Below are 19811 nucleotides of genomic sequence, written 5' to 3' on the forward strand. Positions count from 1 at the left end.
TCTGATCTACTCTGTGATTAGGTAAACCTCTGTCACTGTCAGCCACCATACCTACAGCCTGGAGCTGTAAAGGGACTTCTAGGTAGATGTGGAATCAACCTGGGTGTAGCAAGCACTTACACTATTGGTCCATCTAAACCACTATAGTGGTAAAAGTCTTGAGTAGCATTGGACGTGGAGAGGGCAAATAATGATCTGGCACAAAGTAGTTTTAAACAGGTCTATTCACATACTGAATGTTCCACTGTGAGCCATTCATGTAATGGATGTAAACATGTGTTACATTGTGTTACCTGGTACCCAAAAAACATGTCAACAGGCATATTCACAAATGAAGTGTTACACTGTGTCTTCTGGCACTACAAAGATGTTAATCAGTGTCTTCACATATTGAGAGGTACACTGTCTTACCTGGCACAACAGATGTTAACTGGTATATTCACATATCGAAATTACATTGTCTTACCTGGGACAACAGATGTAAACAAGTATAATCACAAGTATATTTGAGGGTCAGAGTGTTTCATGAGAAAACAGGTATAATTACACATACATAGTTACTGAGGTAATCTGACTAACCATAGTGGCAGAAGAAAATACTCCATCAATGACAACAATATACTAGGGAAGAGAATAATATTACTGTATTTATAGATGAGTACTCATTAAAAGACCTGTATAGGGTTAAAATATTGAGTGTGTAGACTGATGTTCATATGACTCAAACAGCTGTTTTGTTGAAATCTGACAAAGTATTTTGATTACACATTTTCAATTTGATAATAAAAAATATTACAAAATATAACATTATTATCAAATGAAGTTACAAAAATATATATGACATAAGATGATATAATCTGAGATACCCCTCCCACCCACAACCTCCTGAATACTGCCATAATGTGTATCTCCACCATCTTTGTCCTACCTGAGTTAACGAGTTTACACACGGTTAAATACTTAGGTAAGTATTGGTGCAGTATATGACAATACTGATTAAGTAGAAAACAAGACAAAAATACAAAATAAACTTGTCCTACATAAAATAGTTTGGAATTGTTCATTGGAGGATTTGTTTTGTAGTTTCATGAGATAGCCTTGAGAGAAATCATCAGATCTTTACAACACAATGGCAGTTAACGGGGAAACATTAAATGAGGAAACACAATCATAAATTTCATCTATCTAGTCATGATGTGGCATGAAAGTGTGTCTTGCACTGGATCATGCTGGTTGCTAGGCGATTTAATATCAACCATATGAGTATTTAACCCTGTGACACACAGGAGCATCAGGATACAGCTTCCCTCTACAGTCTCGGTGCTGGGACTACAAGGGTCCATTCTCATCACAAACATATCACAACCTCCTTGAATATGACTGGATAAATTATTCTCTTACATATCTAGAAAATAAAAGGTCGGAAACAAAGGCTTACAGGGGCGTAACTACCATTATAAAAAAAAGCCCGGGCTTACACATGATTGTTGCTAAAAAGGTTGGGCAAGTCCTCAATACTATCTAAATAACAAGCTTTGCAACCTATCGGGCTTACATGAAAAAATCGGCTTGCTATGCACCTGGCTTATTACTTGTTTCATAACAAAGCTCACAATTGAATCAGTTCTTTGTTGGAATCAAGTTCACACCTTTTCCCGCATGGGCCCCCAATGGATACAAGTATTACTTCATGGACAGTCAGGGAGGTCCTCAGTGCTCAATAATCTTCTTTAAGGTCATCAGTTCTCAAACAACCCCTTTGAGACCCTTGGTGTTCAAAGATGTTCTTACAGGGTGTAAGTGCTGACAGATCTGCTCTAAGGCACCTCATAGACTAACACTCTGAATATATATAATTTTGATAGCAACAAATAATCCGAATTAAATTGAAAAGCCCAAATGAGGAAATTTAGACTTGGAAAATAATTCAGTTCAGGCACCTCACTGCTCAAACACCTCCTTTAAGGTCCTCACGTCTTAGCAAAGCTCTTACTGCAACTATTAATTCATATCACTCCCTTCAGCTGTCTACTGAAACTACTTTCCATTCACAAGGCACATTCTTTTGGACGACCATGTGTTCACAGCAAAACGTTTAAAGCATGAAGTCGACATCTCCATTATGTCCATAGACAGGATACACCTGCTGGAAACCCAATACAGAGTAGGACTGTGTGGCCTCAGGCTCACACCCTGGTGTACCCATAATCCCCAGTACTGAGACATCTACCAACATCCCCACATCAGCTTCCATATTTATGTGAATATTTACGACTTCGGAGTACCCTACCTCTCAACTGAAGCTTCATGCCCTGTTGTACAATGCCACTGACAGTCATATTACACATCAACATAGATACATAAAAGAAATTCTTTCTGTAAAGTGGTTATGTAAAATACTGAACACTGTCACATGATTTTGCAACAACTGAAGTGTAAGCAATAACATCACTAAACATAACACATAATTAAGTACGAGTAACATCATGTGACTCTAAGTGATAAATAATAGTTTGTTCTCTTCAGCTATCATGATTCAACCAACAGGTCTGTTATCACAAGAAAGTCATGCAGATAGCAGGGATTTACATGGCAGCTTCTCTGAGGTACACACATCCAGGAGAAGTATTGCAGACATGTATGACAGTTCCTCTCCCAATATGGCATCTGCAGATTGTTTCTAGAGGAGACTCCGTGATAAACAATCATGACTTCACATGCACACATACTAAGCCGCCATGGTTTTGTGGTCATTACTTACATGTTGATAGAGGTTCATAACATTCTAAAGTGTACCAGTGGATTTGTCAATAGCCCTGCTTGCTCATAAAAATCACAAATAGTGAATTAAAAGTTTTGTTAAAGATTGTTGTCTGTTAAGGTAATAGTTACTTGGCAACTATATACCCCTTTGACATGGTCAAACAAAGCTAACACATACAAGGAAATATAAACTGTCATTAAAAGACCTTTTCAGAAGTTGGTTGAGGAGGAGCAGTGTGCTTAATATGTTGACTGCAGTATGTGAAACTGTTCTGCAGCTGAGGGGGCACTTATTAACTATAATTGATTCGATGAAAACAAACTGAAACATTCTCCCATCCAGCCGGTTGGATGTCCTCCATTTACACATCACCAGACAAGTTAGCAACTTGACACTTTTCATCCACTTTTACTCATAAACATAAACCAATGAATTCAGAGCTTTGGCCTTGTAAGACAGAGTGTATACCTCACTGCTTCCCAAAGTATTTAAACCATCACGACATGACGCATCAGCTTGAAAGTCCAAAGTCACAGAAGTATCATTGAAATGCACATGCACAGTTTCTAATGGACAAACGATCATGATAAGACTGAACACCAAACCAGAGTACCTCAGTGGATAAGGGATGCTTACTCTCGGTCAATAAAATAATGTAAACAATTCATAACTATGGCACATAGACATATACTAGTATATAGATATACATTATACCAACAGCAGGGGGACTGAATGGTGTCCCAACTGTTGCTTATAAACACACCAGTATTTACAATCTCTTCCCCCTCGGAACCCACACTTAAATGCAGTATATCTGTTTGAAATAAATCATTTTTGCTTAGTGAACACCGACATTTGTTAAGTAGACTCTCCTGACTAGGAAACATCTATTTGCAACACAAGTTTTAAGTGTGAAGAATAATGGAATTCACACATGTGTCACAAAGCAGAAAACCTTTTCTGGGTTCAAAAACAAAACCGATTCATAAACTGAATGATATGATAATTAACATTAATATGATAATATATAAATAATGTCAAGTATAACATAGTTGCACAACCAACTGGTTCCAAAATAAATTATAACCATAAAACAATGAACCTCAGATCATCATCCAAAATACTTCACATGGACACATTGAAAGTCCTTGTTGAACAATATGAACTACACCTCCCACTATAAAACCCACAAAAACATAATCCTCTGAACACATCCCAATACACTTTTGTATTAACACATTCAAAGAGGTCAGGAGACAAAATGGAGTGGTCCACATATGATAAAACCTATCATTAGTCAATCAGTAAATGAACTCCAGCAGAAGATGTTCCCCTATATCTGCCGGAAGAAGAAGGCCACACCAGTGTATTATGTGAACATCCAGCAGGGCCAGCGGCTAGCTGGTCGACTCTTTCTTCACTATAGACACTATTTGTTCATGAAGCTCATACAGCTCTGTGATTTTATTTCCCAGTTGAGTCTGAACTGAAAGAAGTTCCCTGGAATCGGCGTCCTGGGTGACCTTGGAGTTGTTGAGAAGCCTCTGCAGGTCCTGGACCTTGAGGGACAGGCTGTGGTTCTCCTCCTCCAGACTCTGTAGAGGAAACACACACGACTTGAATTCAGAATACTGGACAACAGGCTAGGAAGTGTGGGTCTAGGGCTAAAACCTGGGACATATGTGGGTCTAAGGCTGTGGGCTAGGATGTGTGTGGGCGTAAGGCTGTGTGCTAGACCCACAACACAGGATCTGCCCTGACCTATAGCAAGCCATCACACCCCAGCTACACTCTCTCTGCTGAACACCACCACACCATCTGCCCTGACCTATAGCAAGCCATCACACCCCCAGCTACACTCTCCCTGCTGAACACCATCACACACCATCTCTCCCTGACACTATCTGCCTGACCTATAGCAAGCCATCACACCCCAGCTACACTCTCTCTGCTGAACACCACCACACCATCTGCCCTGACCTATAGCAAGCCATCACACCCCAGCTACACTCTCCCTGCTGAACACCACCACACCATCTGCCCACCACCACAGCCATCTGCCCTGACCTATAGCAACACCATCATCACAAGCCATCACCCCAGCTCCCTGCTGAACACCACCACACCATCTGCCCTGACCTATAGCAAGCCATCACCCCCAGCTACACTCACCCTGCTGAACACCACCACACCATCTGCCATGAACTATAGCAAGCCATCACACCCCAGCTACACTCTCCCTGCTGAACACCACCACACCATCTGCCCCCAGCTATAGCAAGCCATCACACTCTCTGCTGAACACCACCACACCATCTGCCCTGACCTATACAAGCCATCACACACCCCAGCTACACTCTCCCTGCTGAACACCACCACACCATCTGCCCTGACCTATAGCAAGCCATCACACCCCAGCTACACTCTCTCTGCTGAACACCACCACAGGATCTGCCCTGACCTATAGCAAGCCATCACACCCCAGCTACACTCTCCCTGCTGAACACCACCACACCATCTGCCCTGACCTATAGCAAGCCATCACACCCCAGCTACACTCTCCCTGCTGAACACCACCACACCATCTGCCCTGACCTATAGCAAGCCATCACACCCCAGCTACACTCTCCCTGCTGAACACCACCACAGGATCTGCCCTGACCTATAGCAAGCCGTCACACCCCAGCTACACTCTCTCGGCTGAACACCACCACACCATCTGCCCTGACCAGCATTCAGTAGTGAAGCACATATACTACACGTACCTGTATAGGAGCCTGCAGGGTGGTGGAGTTGGTCTCCTTACTGGATAGATCCTCTACTTGTTGGCGGAGCATTTCTAACTCCTGTGGATGAATGGATATCTTGTAGGACGTATTGGTTAAAAACTTATTGTCACAGTGGAACTGTGTGGAATCATCAATCATAAACATTTATCTCATGTTCTCTCTTCTTTTTATTGAAGGATAACTTTTAAAACAATCACTGAGTCCTCACTGAAGTACATACAATTGTATTTTCACAAAAAGGCATCATTAAAGGACTGACAGTTTTGTGTGACACAGAACAAGTACTTGATAGTACTTAGGGTTTCCAACAATCCAATAACATCAATCTCATTACAATGAGATCCAAGTTCTCACTATAGCTAAACAAAGATCTGACTAATCCTTTTCAATCTTTACCAAACTTGGACTGTCCAATGAAAACGACTAACAATAAGTGAACATCAGCCAATCAAAAAATATATTTCTTGAGCTCTTATGCTTTAGAGATGACAAAACTTTATGGATGATCAACTTCTTTGCTTTCACAATAGTGACGTTTCGGTATACCTTGAATATGCTTGAAAACAGTATAAGAAGCTATACCGAAATGTTGTTATTATGAAAATAAAGAAGTTGATCAACCATAAAGTTTTGTCATCTCCACCAACTTCTAGAATGCCACTGAAACAAATCTTAAGCTCTAGTATCAAACTAATAACCTTGATTCCTGACCATGGTTTGAAAAACCAAAAAACTAGGCAAAGAAACTTCTGGAATGTTTAACAGAGGTTGTATGGCAGTTTATCCCACTGAAGCAAGAAAAAGAAGATTATTTTGATGGAATCAGTCATCCTGCCTGTAACCGTCATTTAAACATATCCTGTGTTAACCTGTTGAGGTTGCATGATTAGAAAGCACATTCCAACTGTGACTTTCCAGATTAGGTAAACAACGCTCTGATGAGGATGAAAGGTTGTTCTGATATGATTTATAATGGAATTTCCCCCAGATGTTTGTTTCGCAGTAGTGAGAACTATGATTGGATTAAATGAGAATGTGAATAAACAGCAACTATTCAGAAAGTCTTTGTACCTCATCTTTGATGGAGTTAGCTCCCCTTAGTTGCTCAATCTGCACTTGCATCTGCTGCACTTGCTCTTCCAATGCTTCTGTCCGATCATTGGCTCCACCACCACCTTTCTGGTCCATCTCTGCCACCTGCAACACAAGGACATGTGTTTGTACATTTCACATTTGGACAAGGTCATGTGTCTGTACACTTTACATTTGGCCAAGGTCATGTGGTTGTACACTTCACATTTGGCCAAGGTCATGTGTTTACACTTCACATTTGGCCAAGGTCATGTGTCTGAACACTTCACATTTGGCCAAGGTCATGTGTCTGTACACATTTACATTTGTACACTTTACATTTGGCCAAGGTCATGTGTCTGTACACTTTTACATTTGGCCAAGGTCATGTGTTTGTACACTTCACATTTGGACAAGGTCATGTGTTTGAACACTTCACATTTGGACAAGGTCATGTGGTTGTACACTTCACATTTGGCCAAGGGCATGTGTCTGTACACTTCACACTTGGACAAGGGCATGTGGCTGTACACTTCACACTTGGCCAAGGGCATGTGGTTGTACAAGTCACATTTGGACAAGGTCATGTGTTTGAACACTTCACACTTGGCCAAGGTCATGTGTCTGCAGACAACAGCAGCATATCTGTGTCTCACAATAAGATACACACAAGAGAATCACATTTCATACTTTGTATAACAGACTCAAATTGCCATGGATATCTCATACGACAGAGAGATGAGCCAATAAATATCTTAACTTATGGCTCTAACAAAAAAATATTGTCAAGGGTAAATTTGTACATCAATTCGAAAAGATCTGATCACAAATCTGTGATGTAATTGTAAGTATGTGGTTGACCTCTTGATCATGAGAAACTGAACCAAGCACATGTTGATGCCAGTTTTCAACACATATTACCTGTTTTTGTCTGGTCTGAGGGAGACAAGACATCAATACACACCAGTGTTTTACATAACATATTCATTCAACACATCTGACCCTTTCAACTTCAACTGAAAATAAAATCAATGTATCTCTATATCAAAACACTTGTGACGAACGCCTGATGCTGCTGAGTGTCGCAGAACTTACCATCATGTCAGTGTGTGATGGAGGCAGTGTGGCTGTTTCAGCTCCTGGTGCTGGATGTGTGTGGTGTGTGGTGGTCTGGGAGAAATAAACAGGCCATGTCGGAGGGTGTGTGGTGTGTTGTCGCTGGGTCAACCTTCATCACCAGATTGTCAACACACTCACTTTCTAAGGAGGGGAAATAACCCTGTAGTCATTGTTAATTTTCTATGTTTGTGAATATTGAATGTTTGTATTTTGGGGAAAGATAAGATTTCGTCATATTGGACATAATGGAAGATTTTGGATACATTCCTTCACTATTCAACTATTTACTAATGACTTCATAAGGCTTGCATCACGGTTTGTAATATAGTAATCATGCCCAGCCTGTCACATTGAGGGTCACTCAGGGAATATCTGGTTCCTCCTCCTAGGATCCAGTGTGGTTGACATGTCAACATGGGGAGGGTGAAGTGTTTGCATGTAGGAGATCTCACAACTCAGTGACCAATCAATATCCAGTGATCAATATCCCACCAGTCCACACTACACTCTGACACCCATCACAGGATGATCACCCTGATGTGAAGGTGTAAAGTACCTGTCCATGCAGGTATTATCCTTTCCTGTGACAGGTGTGACTGAGTGGTGGAGTGAGCACCTTGACAGGTATAGGACAGATCAATAGCACACTGAGAACATGGAGAAGCAAACAGTTGTTGACCAGAGTGGGCAGGGTTATGTTGTTATTCACTGTGGGTGATTTGGGTCTATTGACGGAGTTGCGTTTCGGGTGTGTGAGTGACTGTGTTCAGTAAATTGTTTAGCGAGTTGGAATTAGTGAGCTGTTTTAAATCAGTGTGTTTTATTTGGTGAGTGGGGATTGGAATTAGTAAGTTGTGTTTAGCGAATGAGTTGGAATTAGTAAGTTGTGTTTTGTGAGTAGGGTTGGAAGTAGTAACTTGTGCTGAGTGAGTGAATTGGAATAAGTAAGTTGTGTTAAGGGAGCGAATTAGAATGAGTAAGTTGTGTTAAGTGAGCGAATTAGAATGAGTAAGTTGTGTTAAGTGATTAAAGTGGAATTTGTAAGTTGTGTTTACTGAGTTGGGTCGGAATTTGTAAGTTGTGTTTACTGAGTCGAGTCGGAATTTGTAAGTTGTGTTGACTGAATGATATGGGTTGAATGAATGACTTGGGTTTGTCACATATCACAAACATTCAAATGTTTGGAAATGTACATTGACTGCGTAATGATAATGCTTATGATATCCAAATTTGACACAGTCTTTAAAGATATTCTAACTTGTATTCTTATTGGAAAGATTGCTTCAAGACTTTACACTTTGAAAGTCATCACTTCTAAAAAGGTCCCATGCAGAGGAGGGGGCAGAGCCTGATCATCCCATCAAGTTGCCTTTTACACACAGCACTGGATACCAGTGGCCAGTTTAAGCTCTCTATCTCTGTGAGAACACACTCACATAAATGTACATACCAATGAATGGTGCATGTTGGGATAAATACTGCCTCTTGCAAATTGTGGATTCCGATATTGTACAGATGTCAGACAGGTCTTCGGCAAAATACATCAGGCTATATCACCTTCCTTAAAACTATGACAGCTAAACTAAAGTTAGTTCTTTTACATCCCTTCATACAAATATGGTTAGACAGGCAGTATTTCATTCTTTAAAAAAAATAAAAAATGAATATATATCAGTCCAAGGGAGGCAACTCACCTTCTTCTTCATGACAGAGTTGTCCTCCCTGTACGCTGCCAACTGTTTCTGCCATTCCTCCACATTGGATGTGCTCTCCTGTAGCGCTGCAGTAAGGCGTGCGTTATTGTTCTTCAGGGTCTGGAGTTCCACCTCCCACTTCTTAGCATTACTAGAACTAAAACAACAACATCAATTGCTACAGCCTAAAAATAATCCATTCTAGAGTAGGGTAACCACAGGTTGAGAGCTTAAGCAAGCACAAGGCATTGAGTACTGGGAAACTATTCAACCAAAGTCAGATAAACTATTGATGTGACCACTACTCCTGTCTTACAGAAAGCATCAGGTCCTGGGTCCCTACTCTTCCAATCGGGGTCACACAGATTGTCCAACTGATGTAAACGCCTCATTACACCTGTTCCAACACTGATTGACCAACTGATGTAAACGCCTCACTACACCTGTTCCAACACTGACTGACTAACTGATGTAAACACCTGATTACACCTGTTCCAACACTGACTGACCAACTGAAGTAAACACCTCACTACACCTGTTCCAACACTGTTCACTTTTTGACAGTATATATTAGTATATCTAAATGCCATCATCTCAATGCAATGAAGTGTAGTATGCCCACAGGTATGAACTATAAATATTAAATATAGAAGGTCAGATATAATATCCATTGTAGAAATCACCTGGGTACACCTTTCTCAAATCACAGCCATGTAGGATGCTATCCCGGGTCCGACATATAGATACACACTTTCATCACTTAGCTACCCCAACATCTCACACTAGTTTCCTCACATCCCCTCACCTTTGAGCCAGAGCAAGTTTGAGTCTGTCGTTTTCATACTTGAGCTGTGCCTCTGTGGCGCTGGCTTGAGGAAGATTGTTGCTGCCCTGAGTAAACGAGTTCCGACGCTCACGTAAGCTGCCGACATCACCCTGCTACACAATACACAACCCATCCAATAAAAACTTTTCTTTCTCAAAATAGATTAACTGCAAAAGTAAAAATATTAGGACTAAATACACAGAGCAACTGTTTATCCCAAGCAGACATTAAGTGAGGAGGGTTTTAGTCTACAGCCATAACTACAATGACAATGGTATATAGAACTAAATCATTGTTTTACAAAACGTACCTTTGTTCATATTAGAATCATTTCTATTCATACATTAAACAAATACTATTAACCTGAAAGGCATGCCTAAAATTAATCCTTAGACATTAATCAGACCTGAGTTACTGCTGTATGAAGAGAGCTATAAGGCCATTTATTGATTAAAATGCACAACAAAGAAAGGGAAGCAACTCTTTCAACCTTAGATGAATTAACCATGGTAACCTTCGAGTTATTATAAGTTGTATGCTTCTCTTGAGGGTAATACGGCCTGATGTACGCCTCTTTGTGCCAGTGTCACTGCTACTGCTAATAACACAGCTACAAAAAGGGGTACATCAGACCGGATTACCTGAGGGAGAAGTGTAAAACCGCCATGTTATATGTACAACATATCATTTTATTTTATTTAGAAGATTGATAAGCTCGCTACCAACTATATGACATGTAAACAAAATGGCGTCTGCTTCTCGACTGGATTTCTAAAATCAGTGAAACATATTCTGACAAGATTAAAACTGCGATAAAAATGGTTAATTATGTTTAAGTTGAGTGTGCAAATGAGGCAAAGTTTAAATAAAGCAGTGAAAGTCACTAAAATAAATTTGTACATAGTGAACTCAAAAACAGTTAATTAAACTCCGTGCACTGCATGCGTCATATCATGACATCATAAGATTGTTTGTGATACAGCTTCTTGGCGGAGAGTTTGGCAGTTGCCATGGCAGCAGGTAGAATTTTTTCCAGTCGTCACCCCCCTGGGAGGGGTGACACGAAAACTTGTTAAAGCGTCATTGGCAAATGAAATTAAAGTATTTTACATGAAGGCAAGATAAAGTAACTGAAGAGCTGCACTACATCCCAATATATATTTTTCAAGATTAGACTCATAGTGACGAATTTACCAAAGCCTGTTCGTGTCCAAACATCGCCATCTTTGACGATTTTTCTGCTGTTTCGGGGTGCTATGACTGCCGTTTTTGGATGACTGCCGTTTTGTACACTCGGCTGCCGTTCTTGCCCCTAATAATCTATGCATGTTTCCCTGGGACCCATCCGTCATCCCCCTGTGAAGTCCGGGGGTCTGGGGACCCATCCCTTCCCTGTAAGTCTGGGGACCCATCCTTCCCTGTGGGGGGTCTGGGGGACCCATCCTTCCCTGTGGGGAGTCTGGGGGACCCATCCTTCCCTGTGGGGGGTCTGGGGGACCCATCCATCCCCTGTTGGGTTCCTATAGGAACACTACTGAATGGTGTGACAAGGTTACATACTGGTAATGAAGATAGGCTGTTGGTCCTCTGATGAAGGAACTGGCGGTGTTGGGACGGTTCTGTTGGGGAGGAGTTATTGGCATCTGTGGTGCCGTTGATTTCGCTACCTCCAGACTGCAGCTGATGCTGAACGGCACTCCTGGTCAGGTCCTTGATTTCCTTGAACTTTTCAATGAACTGAAAGTCAGGAATGATAAAACTGAAGCGACCCAAACGACCATGTGTCAGGATGCTATGCAAACAGAAGAAAGGTAAATCATATCCCTATAAAAAGTAGAGTGATATATTTAATTGTTAGTCTGTCATAGTGAGTGAGCGAGTGAATAGGTGGTTCAGCACTGTTTGAACAGTCTCTAGCAACATCCCAATGTGTCCTATTAACATGGGAAGAAAGGCCAAAACAATGTCGATACAATAGATTAAGTCATCCCTTGCCATGAGGGTCCACGGATGACTATAGCATAGCATTTTGGTATGTTCCTGAATACAATTTATGTATGAGACAGTTTGGCAAGTCACTGCTGGCTTCCTGCTGTTCATGTGATTAATCAAGAAAACACTGAATGTTTAACTCATAATGCAACGATATACAATGGACACAGACACAGACACAGACACACACAGACACAGACACACAGACACACAGACACACAGACACACACACACACACACACACACACACACACACACACACACACACACACACACACACACACACACACACACACACACACACACACCACCCTCCAAGGACATGTTTAGTCACCATGTGAACAACAACCACTGCCACAGCTGAGGTGCAAAAGCAGACAGGGTGTTTTGCCCTCCGCAGACTTGTTAAGTAACATGAATGCACGTAATTACTTCTCACAGCGGACCTGCCTCACGGCTCTTTCAGCCTTGGGGGCATGCCAACACCTTCAACTTATTTAAAGTACCCTATTATTAAGAGAGCGTCAGGGCGATATTGAATTAGATGAGTGAGAGATTCATGAACTGTGTGTGGAGTTCTCATTACACTGCTAAATGTTTAATTAACTGAAAGAATTTAATTTAGAAATTAGGAATATAGACAGAAGAAGCTGCCATTGCTGTTCAAATCTATTGTTTGCCCTGCAGAAAGTCTCGGCTTCCCCTGAAAGGCTTGCTGTTGGTGCCATAGTGGCCATCTCAAAAATCTAAACAAAAAATAATATAATTTCCACAGAAACATCTGTCAAGTTTCCTTGTACCATAAAACAGATTTTGTTGTGTGACACATTCTTCAGGTATCAACAGAGATAAACATGCCAGAAAACTTACTTCCAATATTTATCACAATTTGAAATAATTTATACAACTAACTTGTAACACATTCCCCAAACAGATGTATTTACTGTGGACATGGTACAAATACTTTCACTCTTGTCCTAATAGCAAGCTATGTCCCCAATGTCCTGTGTAAACACACAGAGTGGTCTCCCCTGTAAATACTCTCAGTCTGTGAAGTCAAGAAGGTCCAGTGCTTCATTAACTCTTCAAACAACCAACTTTACAGTTTAGGGCTAAGACTGGCTAGCAGCACATCCCCAACAGAACAAGCTTCCTGAACAAACACCACCTCCACCTTACTTTTAGAGACAACTGGAGGAAAGAAATGGTCACAATCAGAGTAGCTACACCATTCAGACGACCACGAGCACCTGTCTTTAGTCCACTAAGGGAGGGATAGTGGTTAAGCCTTCAGTTATCATGACAAGGACAAAGGTTACATTTTTGCTTTGGGTGTATAGGGGTGTTAACCTATTCTCGCTGTGATCCATCATGTCATGTAAAATTCATCAACTAATAAAAGATTCACTTCAATTACTTGTCTACAATCAAATAAAATGGTGTCACATTGTCTTTTTTTGTATTTTATAATACCCAGCAGTTAATGGGTACCTTGGATTGTATCCTTCTCATGGAGCTCATCAATTATGGGTAATAACGTGTGTGTTCATGGTATATTAAAGGTGAAAGTCATGTCTGCAATATTTTGGCCAATATTTCAAATCAAACATGAAATGTCAAAGGTCTTAAGGTGATTTTGGGTGTGCCTTGATTCAGAATACGTAAACCATGGAATAGGTGTGATGAGCCCAGGCACGTTAATTCTAAATGTTTGGGTTTATTTACCATTAATATTTAAGTAACTGATGTTTGTCATTCACAATAATTATTTATGTGTTTGAAGGAATGTTTGATACCGATGTTAAATGTCAATAACTGGTCACATATTCACCATGATGAAACAGATAACAAATAAATTCCTAAACAGTGTATTACCAACCTAGGTTGGAAGAGCCTGTGAAAATCCTCCCTTGTGACTAGTGGTGTAATGTAAGGCATTAAGACAAACCAGTGTGCAAAAAATCAGGCTGGGTTGTTCAGATGTAAATACAGTGAAGACAATGGGGCCTGTATCCTGCTATATAAGGATCAGTTCTGTGTTTGACTTCCTATCTGTGTCTTGCACAGTCAGGGGCCGGTGGGGTTCCTAGTACTTGTCTACTCTCCAGAACCCGGGGATCCTAGTGCCGGGAATATTGTTCTGTTTGTTGTGTAATGCGGCACTCAGCAATGTGCCAGCTACATGACGGACGCACATAACTAATCTAGTCTGGACCAGATAATCCAGTGATTGACGTGGTCAACACCAATCATTAGTGTTGACCAAATCACAGCTGATCAGCTGATCAATTTGGTTGCCTCTGATAATTAATTCTCACATGGATTATTGCATGTTTGGTGTCCGATCTCTTTGATCTAAGAATGACTCACATGAAAATGACTTTTTATGTTCTCAATTTATTGATTTTAATGTTGATATAAATTAAATTGTTCTCGTCATGATATGACTGAAATATTGCCGATGTGACGTTAAATATTAACTCACTCACATGAAAATGCATAACTTGTTTTTTTGTACAAGCCATGACAACTTAGGTGAATGAGTGTTTTTATGTCGCCTTTAGCAACATTTCAGCAATATGACATGTGGTGGTGGTAGGTCACACATTGTACCCATGAGGGGAATCGAACCAGGGTCTTTGGCTTGATGAGCGAATGCTTTAACCACCACCCAAATGATAACTTAAAAACATACTGATTCAAAATATGTAAACCACACCAGACAATGAAAACACTCCGAAATGACTTCCCTTTAAGAACAAAACACACACACAAAACCAAGTTTTTATCAGCATGGGCACTGTAGCTCACCTGAATATAGCACTATCAGATCTCAACACACACACACACACATCTAAAAAGGCTTCTGTCAGCTTTGCATTCACATAATACCTTTCAAAGGTGAAGTTTCCAGATCCAATATAAGAAAAATCGAAAGCATGCTGAAAAAACAGTTAGCTCATTTATCTATTGGAATTGTAATTGTTTGAAAGTAACTACTGGGATGTGACATCCTGACTACCATGTCCCCAACCCCTAACATAATACAATATGATTTCACATTTTAAACAAACTTATTGGGTATTGGTCAAAGCTTTTTCAGAATTTTACAGCTAAAATTTACACAATAAAATATTTTGGGGTGTTTCATAACCCAAAACTAGTTTAAAATGTGTCTCTTTATGTTTTTCACACACCAAAAATCACACATAAAAAATCATTCAGAATTGAACAGGTTTCCCAGCGATATGAAAGTGGCGACCTACCTTGCCAAGATCAGCCTCGGTAGGAAATCCCAGGCCATATACTGTATTTGCTCTTGCATCTGACCACTGGCCAAACTTCTGGGAGGTCTTGGTGAAGGTCATGTTGGGGGTGATGGTACTGTTGACAATAGCCTGGAGCAACAACACACATCACACACTCAGTACAAGGGCTATAGGACCCCAGTACAAGGGCTCAGGTACAGTCAATATGACAAAATGAAAATGGCATGGCTTTCCACAAGGGCCTGAGTTTTGTACAAAATTTTGTGGAGGTGTACTTGCACAGGCTTTATACAGGTGTACTTGCACAGGCTTAATACAGGCATACTTGCAAAGGCTTAATGCAGGTGTACTGTGCACAGGCTTAATACAGGTGTACATGCACAAGCTTAATGCAGGTGTACTTGTACAGGTTTGCACAGGCATAATGCAAAGGTGTACTTGTACTGGCACAGGCTTAATTGATACAAGCTTAATGCAGGTGTACTTGCACAGGCTTAATACAGGTGTACTTGCACAGGCTTAATACAGGCATACTTGCAAAGGCTTAATACAGGTGTACTGGCACAGGCTTAATACAGGTGTACTTGTACAAGCTTAATGCAGGTGTACTTGTACAGGTTTGATACAGGTGTACTTGCACAGGCTTAATACAGGCATACTTGCAAAGGCTTAATACAGGTGTACTGGCACAGGCTTAATACAGGTGTACTTGTACAATCTTAATGCAGGTGTACTTGTACAGGTTTAATACAGGTGTACTTGCACAGGCTTAATACAGGCATACTTGCAAATGCATAATACTGGTGTACTTGCACAGGCTTAATACAGGTGTACTTGTACAATCATAATACTGGTGTACTTCTACAGGTTTAATACAGGTGTACCTGCACAGGCTTAATACAGGTGTACTGGCACAGGCTTAATACAGGTGTACTTGTATAGGTTTAATACAGGTGTACTTGCACAGGCTTAAAACAGGTGTACTGACAGGCTTAATACAGGTGTACTTCTACAGGTATAATACAGGTGTACTTGCACAGGCTTAATACAGGTGTACTTGTACAATCATAATACTGGTGTACTTCTACAGGTTTAATACAGGTGCACTTGCACAGGCTTAATACAGGTGTACTTGCACAGGCTTAATACAGGTGTACTTGTATAGGTTTAATACAGGTGTACTTGCACAGGCTTAAAACAGGTGTACTGACAGGCTTAATACAGGTGTACTTCTACAGGTATGATACAGGTGTACTTGCACAGGCTTAAAACAGGTGTATTGGTACAGGCTTAATACAGGTGTACTTGTAGAGGCTGAATACAGGTGTACTTGCACAGGTTTAATACAGTTGTATTTGCACAGGATTAACACAGGCGTAGGTTTTAGTACAGGTGTCCTTGAACCGGTTTCAGTACCGATGTACCTCAGGGTTCATGCAGCTTATCGACGAATAAACCATGAGTGACATGGCATTACCTCATTTCATACAACTTCCGCTTACCACATTCTTGAGGGTCCGTTTTTCGCACCTACTGCAATAGCACCAATTTCACATTTTTCTCAGCAATCACGAACAGATTACAGCCTCGTCATCCATGGACCCCAAGACCCCATTGACTTATTGAAGTCATATTTGACAATTGATTGCCAACATTTTGTTTTTACAATCAAAGTGGCAGCGTACCGCGGGAAGTCAGCGGTGACTTGTCAAAATGTCTCCTACACAAATGTATCCAGCCAGGTAACCAAAAGTGCTTAGCCTATGTTAATTATTATGTTAAATATGTTCGTAGAAAATATGCATTATACTTATACGATAGCAATATTGGAAATGTTAACCATAAATTGTATATTTGTATACTTATCCTATCTCACGGTATGCACCTCTCTTCTTCTTCTACGACCATGTGTGGAAACGTGCTGTAGGCTAAAGTTGAATCAAAGCTTTCTGGCCTCTACCCCCCTGACCTCTGCCCCCACACCGATAGCACGACCGGTGCCTGTCATTCTCGTCTTGGAGCTTCCAGTAATCTGTGATGGTGGGGCAGGTCGGGTGGGTATTAATCGCGTGAGATAGGATAAGTACATAAATATACAATTTATGGTTAAAATTTCCAAATTTTTAAACTTATCCTTTCTCATGGTATGCATTATCCCACGGCTGGCTGGTGGGCCGCAGATTACCCCAGTGTCAACTCTACAACCATGAGGTCGCATAACACAAGGAGGCCAGGAGAAAGCACCAACTCCCAATATGCTAACTCCAAACTTGTTTTCAGCCGGAACTTTTGACAAGTGGACCCCGCCTCCCAGCGATTTATCAAGTGACCCCAGTGAATTAAAGTCGAAGACCTTCATCTGGACAGTCCCTGCTTCGAAACTACCCCCCACAGACACACGCTGGAAGGCAGTGAAAGAGGGAATAGCCCAGTTGCTCAACTGGTTTAACGTTCAGTACCAATCCCCCGGAACGCTTCGAATACCACAGGAGTAATCGTGAATCAACACTTCACTGACGTCATTGCTCAGAGAGTAGAGGCCACCTCTCCATGTAGCACAATACTGGCCTGTCAGTCTATCGAGTCCTGGGTATGACAGTGCAAACACGCCCTAGTTCCCTAGGTGAGGTAGTCTATGCCCAAATATAATCCATACCAATAAGACTGACTGACTGACTGAGTTTGGTTTTACGCCGCTTTTAGCAATATTCCAGCAACATCACGGCGGGGGACACCAGAAATGGGCTTCACACATTGTACCCATGTGGGGATTCGAACCCGGGTCTTCGGCATACCAATAAGAAAGACAGGACCGATATCTTTCATGATATAGATAATGCAAGACCTACACGAAGGTAGGAACTGCATCTTATCTGCGTTTGCGAGCTGACAACAACTGCTGCGCCAGAACCAATGGACCCAGTTGGTGAAGACCTTCCACGTCAGTGACAGACAGATCCCGGAGGTAGGGTGAGACGAAAACCGTGTCCAATCTCCAAAAACAACCCTCCATGATGCCGTGAAGGGAACAGTTCTATGTAGCGCCATCGTAGAGGTCAAGGCTCTTGTCTCATGAGGGTTGGCCGTAGTAGGAGGCATGAAGGATGGTAGATCGTATCCAGAAGGCCAGTGTGGTAGGAGAGACTTCTATAGATGAGGCAGTGACAGAGAAATACACAGTCTCTTGAGTAACCTACGACGATCCTTGGAGGCAGCTAATAGACCCGTAAAGTCCGGACAGGACATAGGGAGAGATCCTCGGTGTCGTCAGGGCCCAGAATAGTAGACAGCGGCGGGAAGGCGAATAGTCTGTCCGGCTGTCCAGGCAACTGGTTTCAGACACGAGATCCCACCTCAAACCAGGGATGACTTTGGCATGTCTGGTCCTCTCGAAGCGCAACCAGTGACATCCAGTGCGTGAAGCTCGGAGATGCAGGCAGCAGTCGCAAGAGCCAGGAGGAAGAAAGTCTTAAATGTGACATGCTTGAAATCCTTCTCTGCCAGAGTTTCATACTCCTCTGACATGAGATGATTAAGAACCACGGAAAGGTCCTAGGCTGGTGGCCGGAACTTCCGGGATTGATCAGCAACTTTGTAAGATCTGAGGAGAGACTGGAGCTCAGGGACAGTTGACACCTTAGCACCCGTAGCCAGCGCAATAACTGTGTTATGCATGGCTAGGTATGTAGACAAGGTAGAACCCTTCAATTCCTTGGAAGTTCTAGGATGCTAGAGGTACTCTGCCACCATCTGCTGCGATGCTGTAGTGGGAGATATAATACCAATTGTCTTGCAGTACGCTTCAAAATTCTTCCATAGTCATCACAGAATAGATGTTCGGTGCGTCGTGGTAATCGCCGTAGCGACTTGCTTGGAATATCCCTTTGCAGTTAGCGATTCATGTACATGCACCAGGCATGAAGATAAAGTGTGAGTGGAGACCAATGCAGCTGATCAGAGTTAAGATGAACCAGAAGACTGCTGTGATCGGGAAGTGGTACTGGAATGGGTCGGCCAAGTCTTGCAGGTCTAGGAACAAACTTCTGATGGGTCAAAAAGGTGCGACCCAAAATCAGTGTCATCCGCTGCGTCGTGCGTAACTTGAGCAGTATGAGTGGAAGTAGCGCCACTGGTGGAAGCGCATACGCGTTCAAGTCATCCCAGGGGATGGCTAGAGCGTCGTGTTCCCAGGCCAAAGGATCTGGGATTGGGGACACAAATATCGGAAGCTGTTGATGGAAGCGGGTAACAAACAGATCCACTGTCGGGTTAGACATCGGAAGGCAC

At 41.8% G+C, this 19811-nt stretch overlaps 1 protein-coding gene across 4 annotated transcripts in view; it reads right to left on the reverse strand.

Annotated features, from left to right (window-relative positions):
* Window positions 1-627: 627 nt before the first annotated feature.
* The window catches only part of LOC124261264 (homer protein homolog 1-like), a 76345-nt gene continuing 57161 nt past the window's right edge, over window positions 628-19811 (reverse strand). For 3 of the 4 annotated variants that reach the window (XM_046695577.1, XM_046695575.1, XM_046695579.1), the window contains exons 3-9: window positions 15522-15653; window positions 11824-12000; window positions 10243-10376; window positions 9438-9594; window positions 6625-6750; window positions 5530-5610; window positions 628-4359 (exon numbers count right to left, since the gene is read on the reverse strand). In XM_046695577.1, the coding sequence (XP_046551533.1) occupies window positions 4162-4359; window positions 5530-5610; window positions 6625-6750; window positions 9438-9594; window positions 10243-10376; window positions 11824-12000; window positions 15522-15653 (1005 nt within the window). In that variant the 3' untranslated portion in view covers window positions 628-4161. The remainder of the gene's footprint in view (window positions 4360-5529; window positions 5611-6624; window positions 6751-9437; window positions 9595-10242; window positions 10377-11823; window positions 12001-15521; window positions 15654-19811) is intronic. The other variant, XM_046695576.1, reaches the window with a different exon arrangement.

The sequence above is a fragment of the Haliotis rubra genome, unplaced genomic scaffold (genome assembly GCF_003918875.1).
Source record: "Haliotis rubra isolate DU_JTF1 unplaced genomic scaffold, ASM391887v1 Scf792, whole genome shotgun sequence".
NCBI lineage: Eukaryota > Metazoa > Mollusca > Gastropoda > Lepetellida > Haliotidae > Haliotis > Haliotis rubra.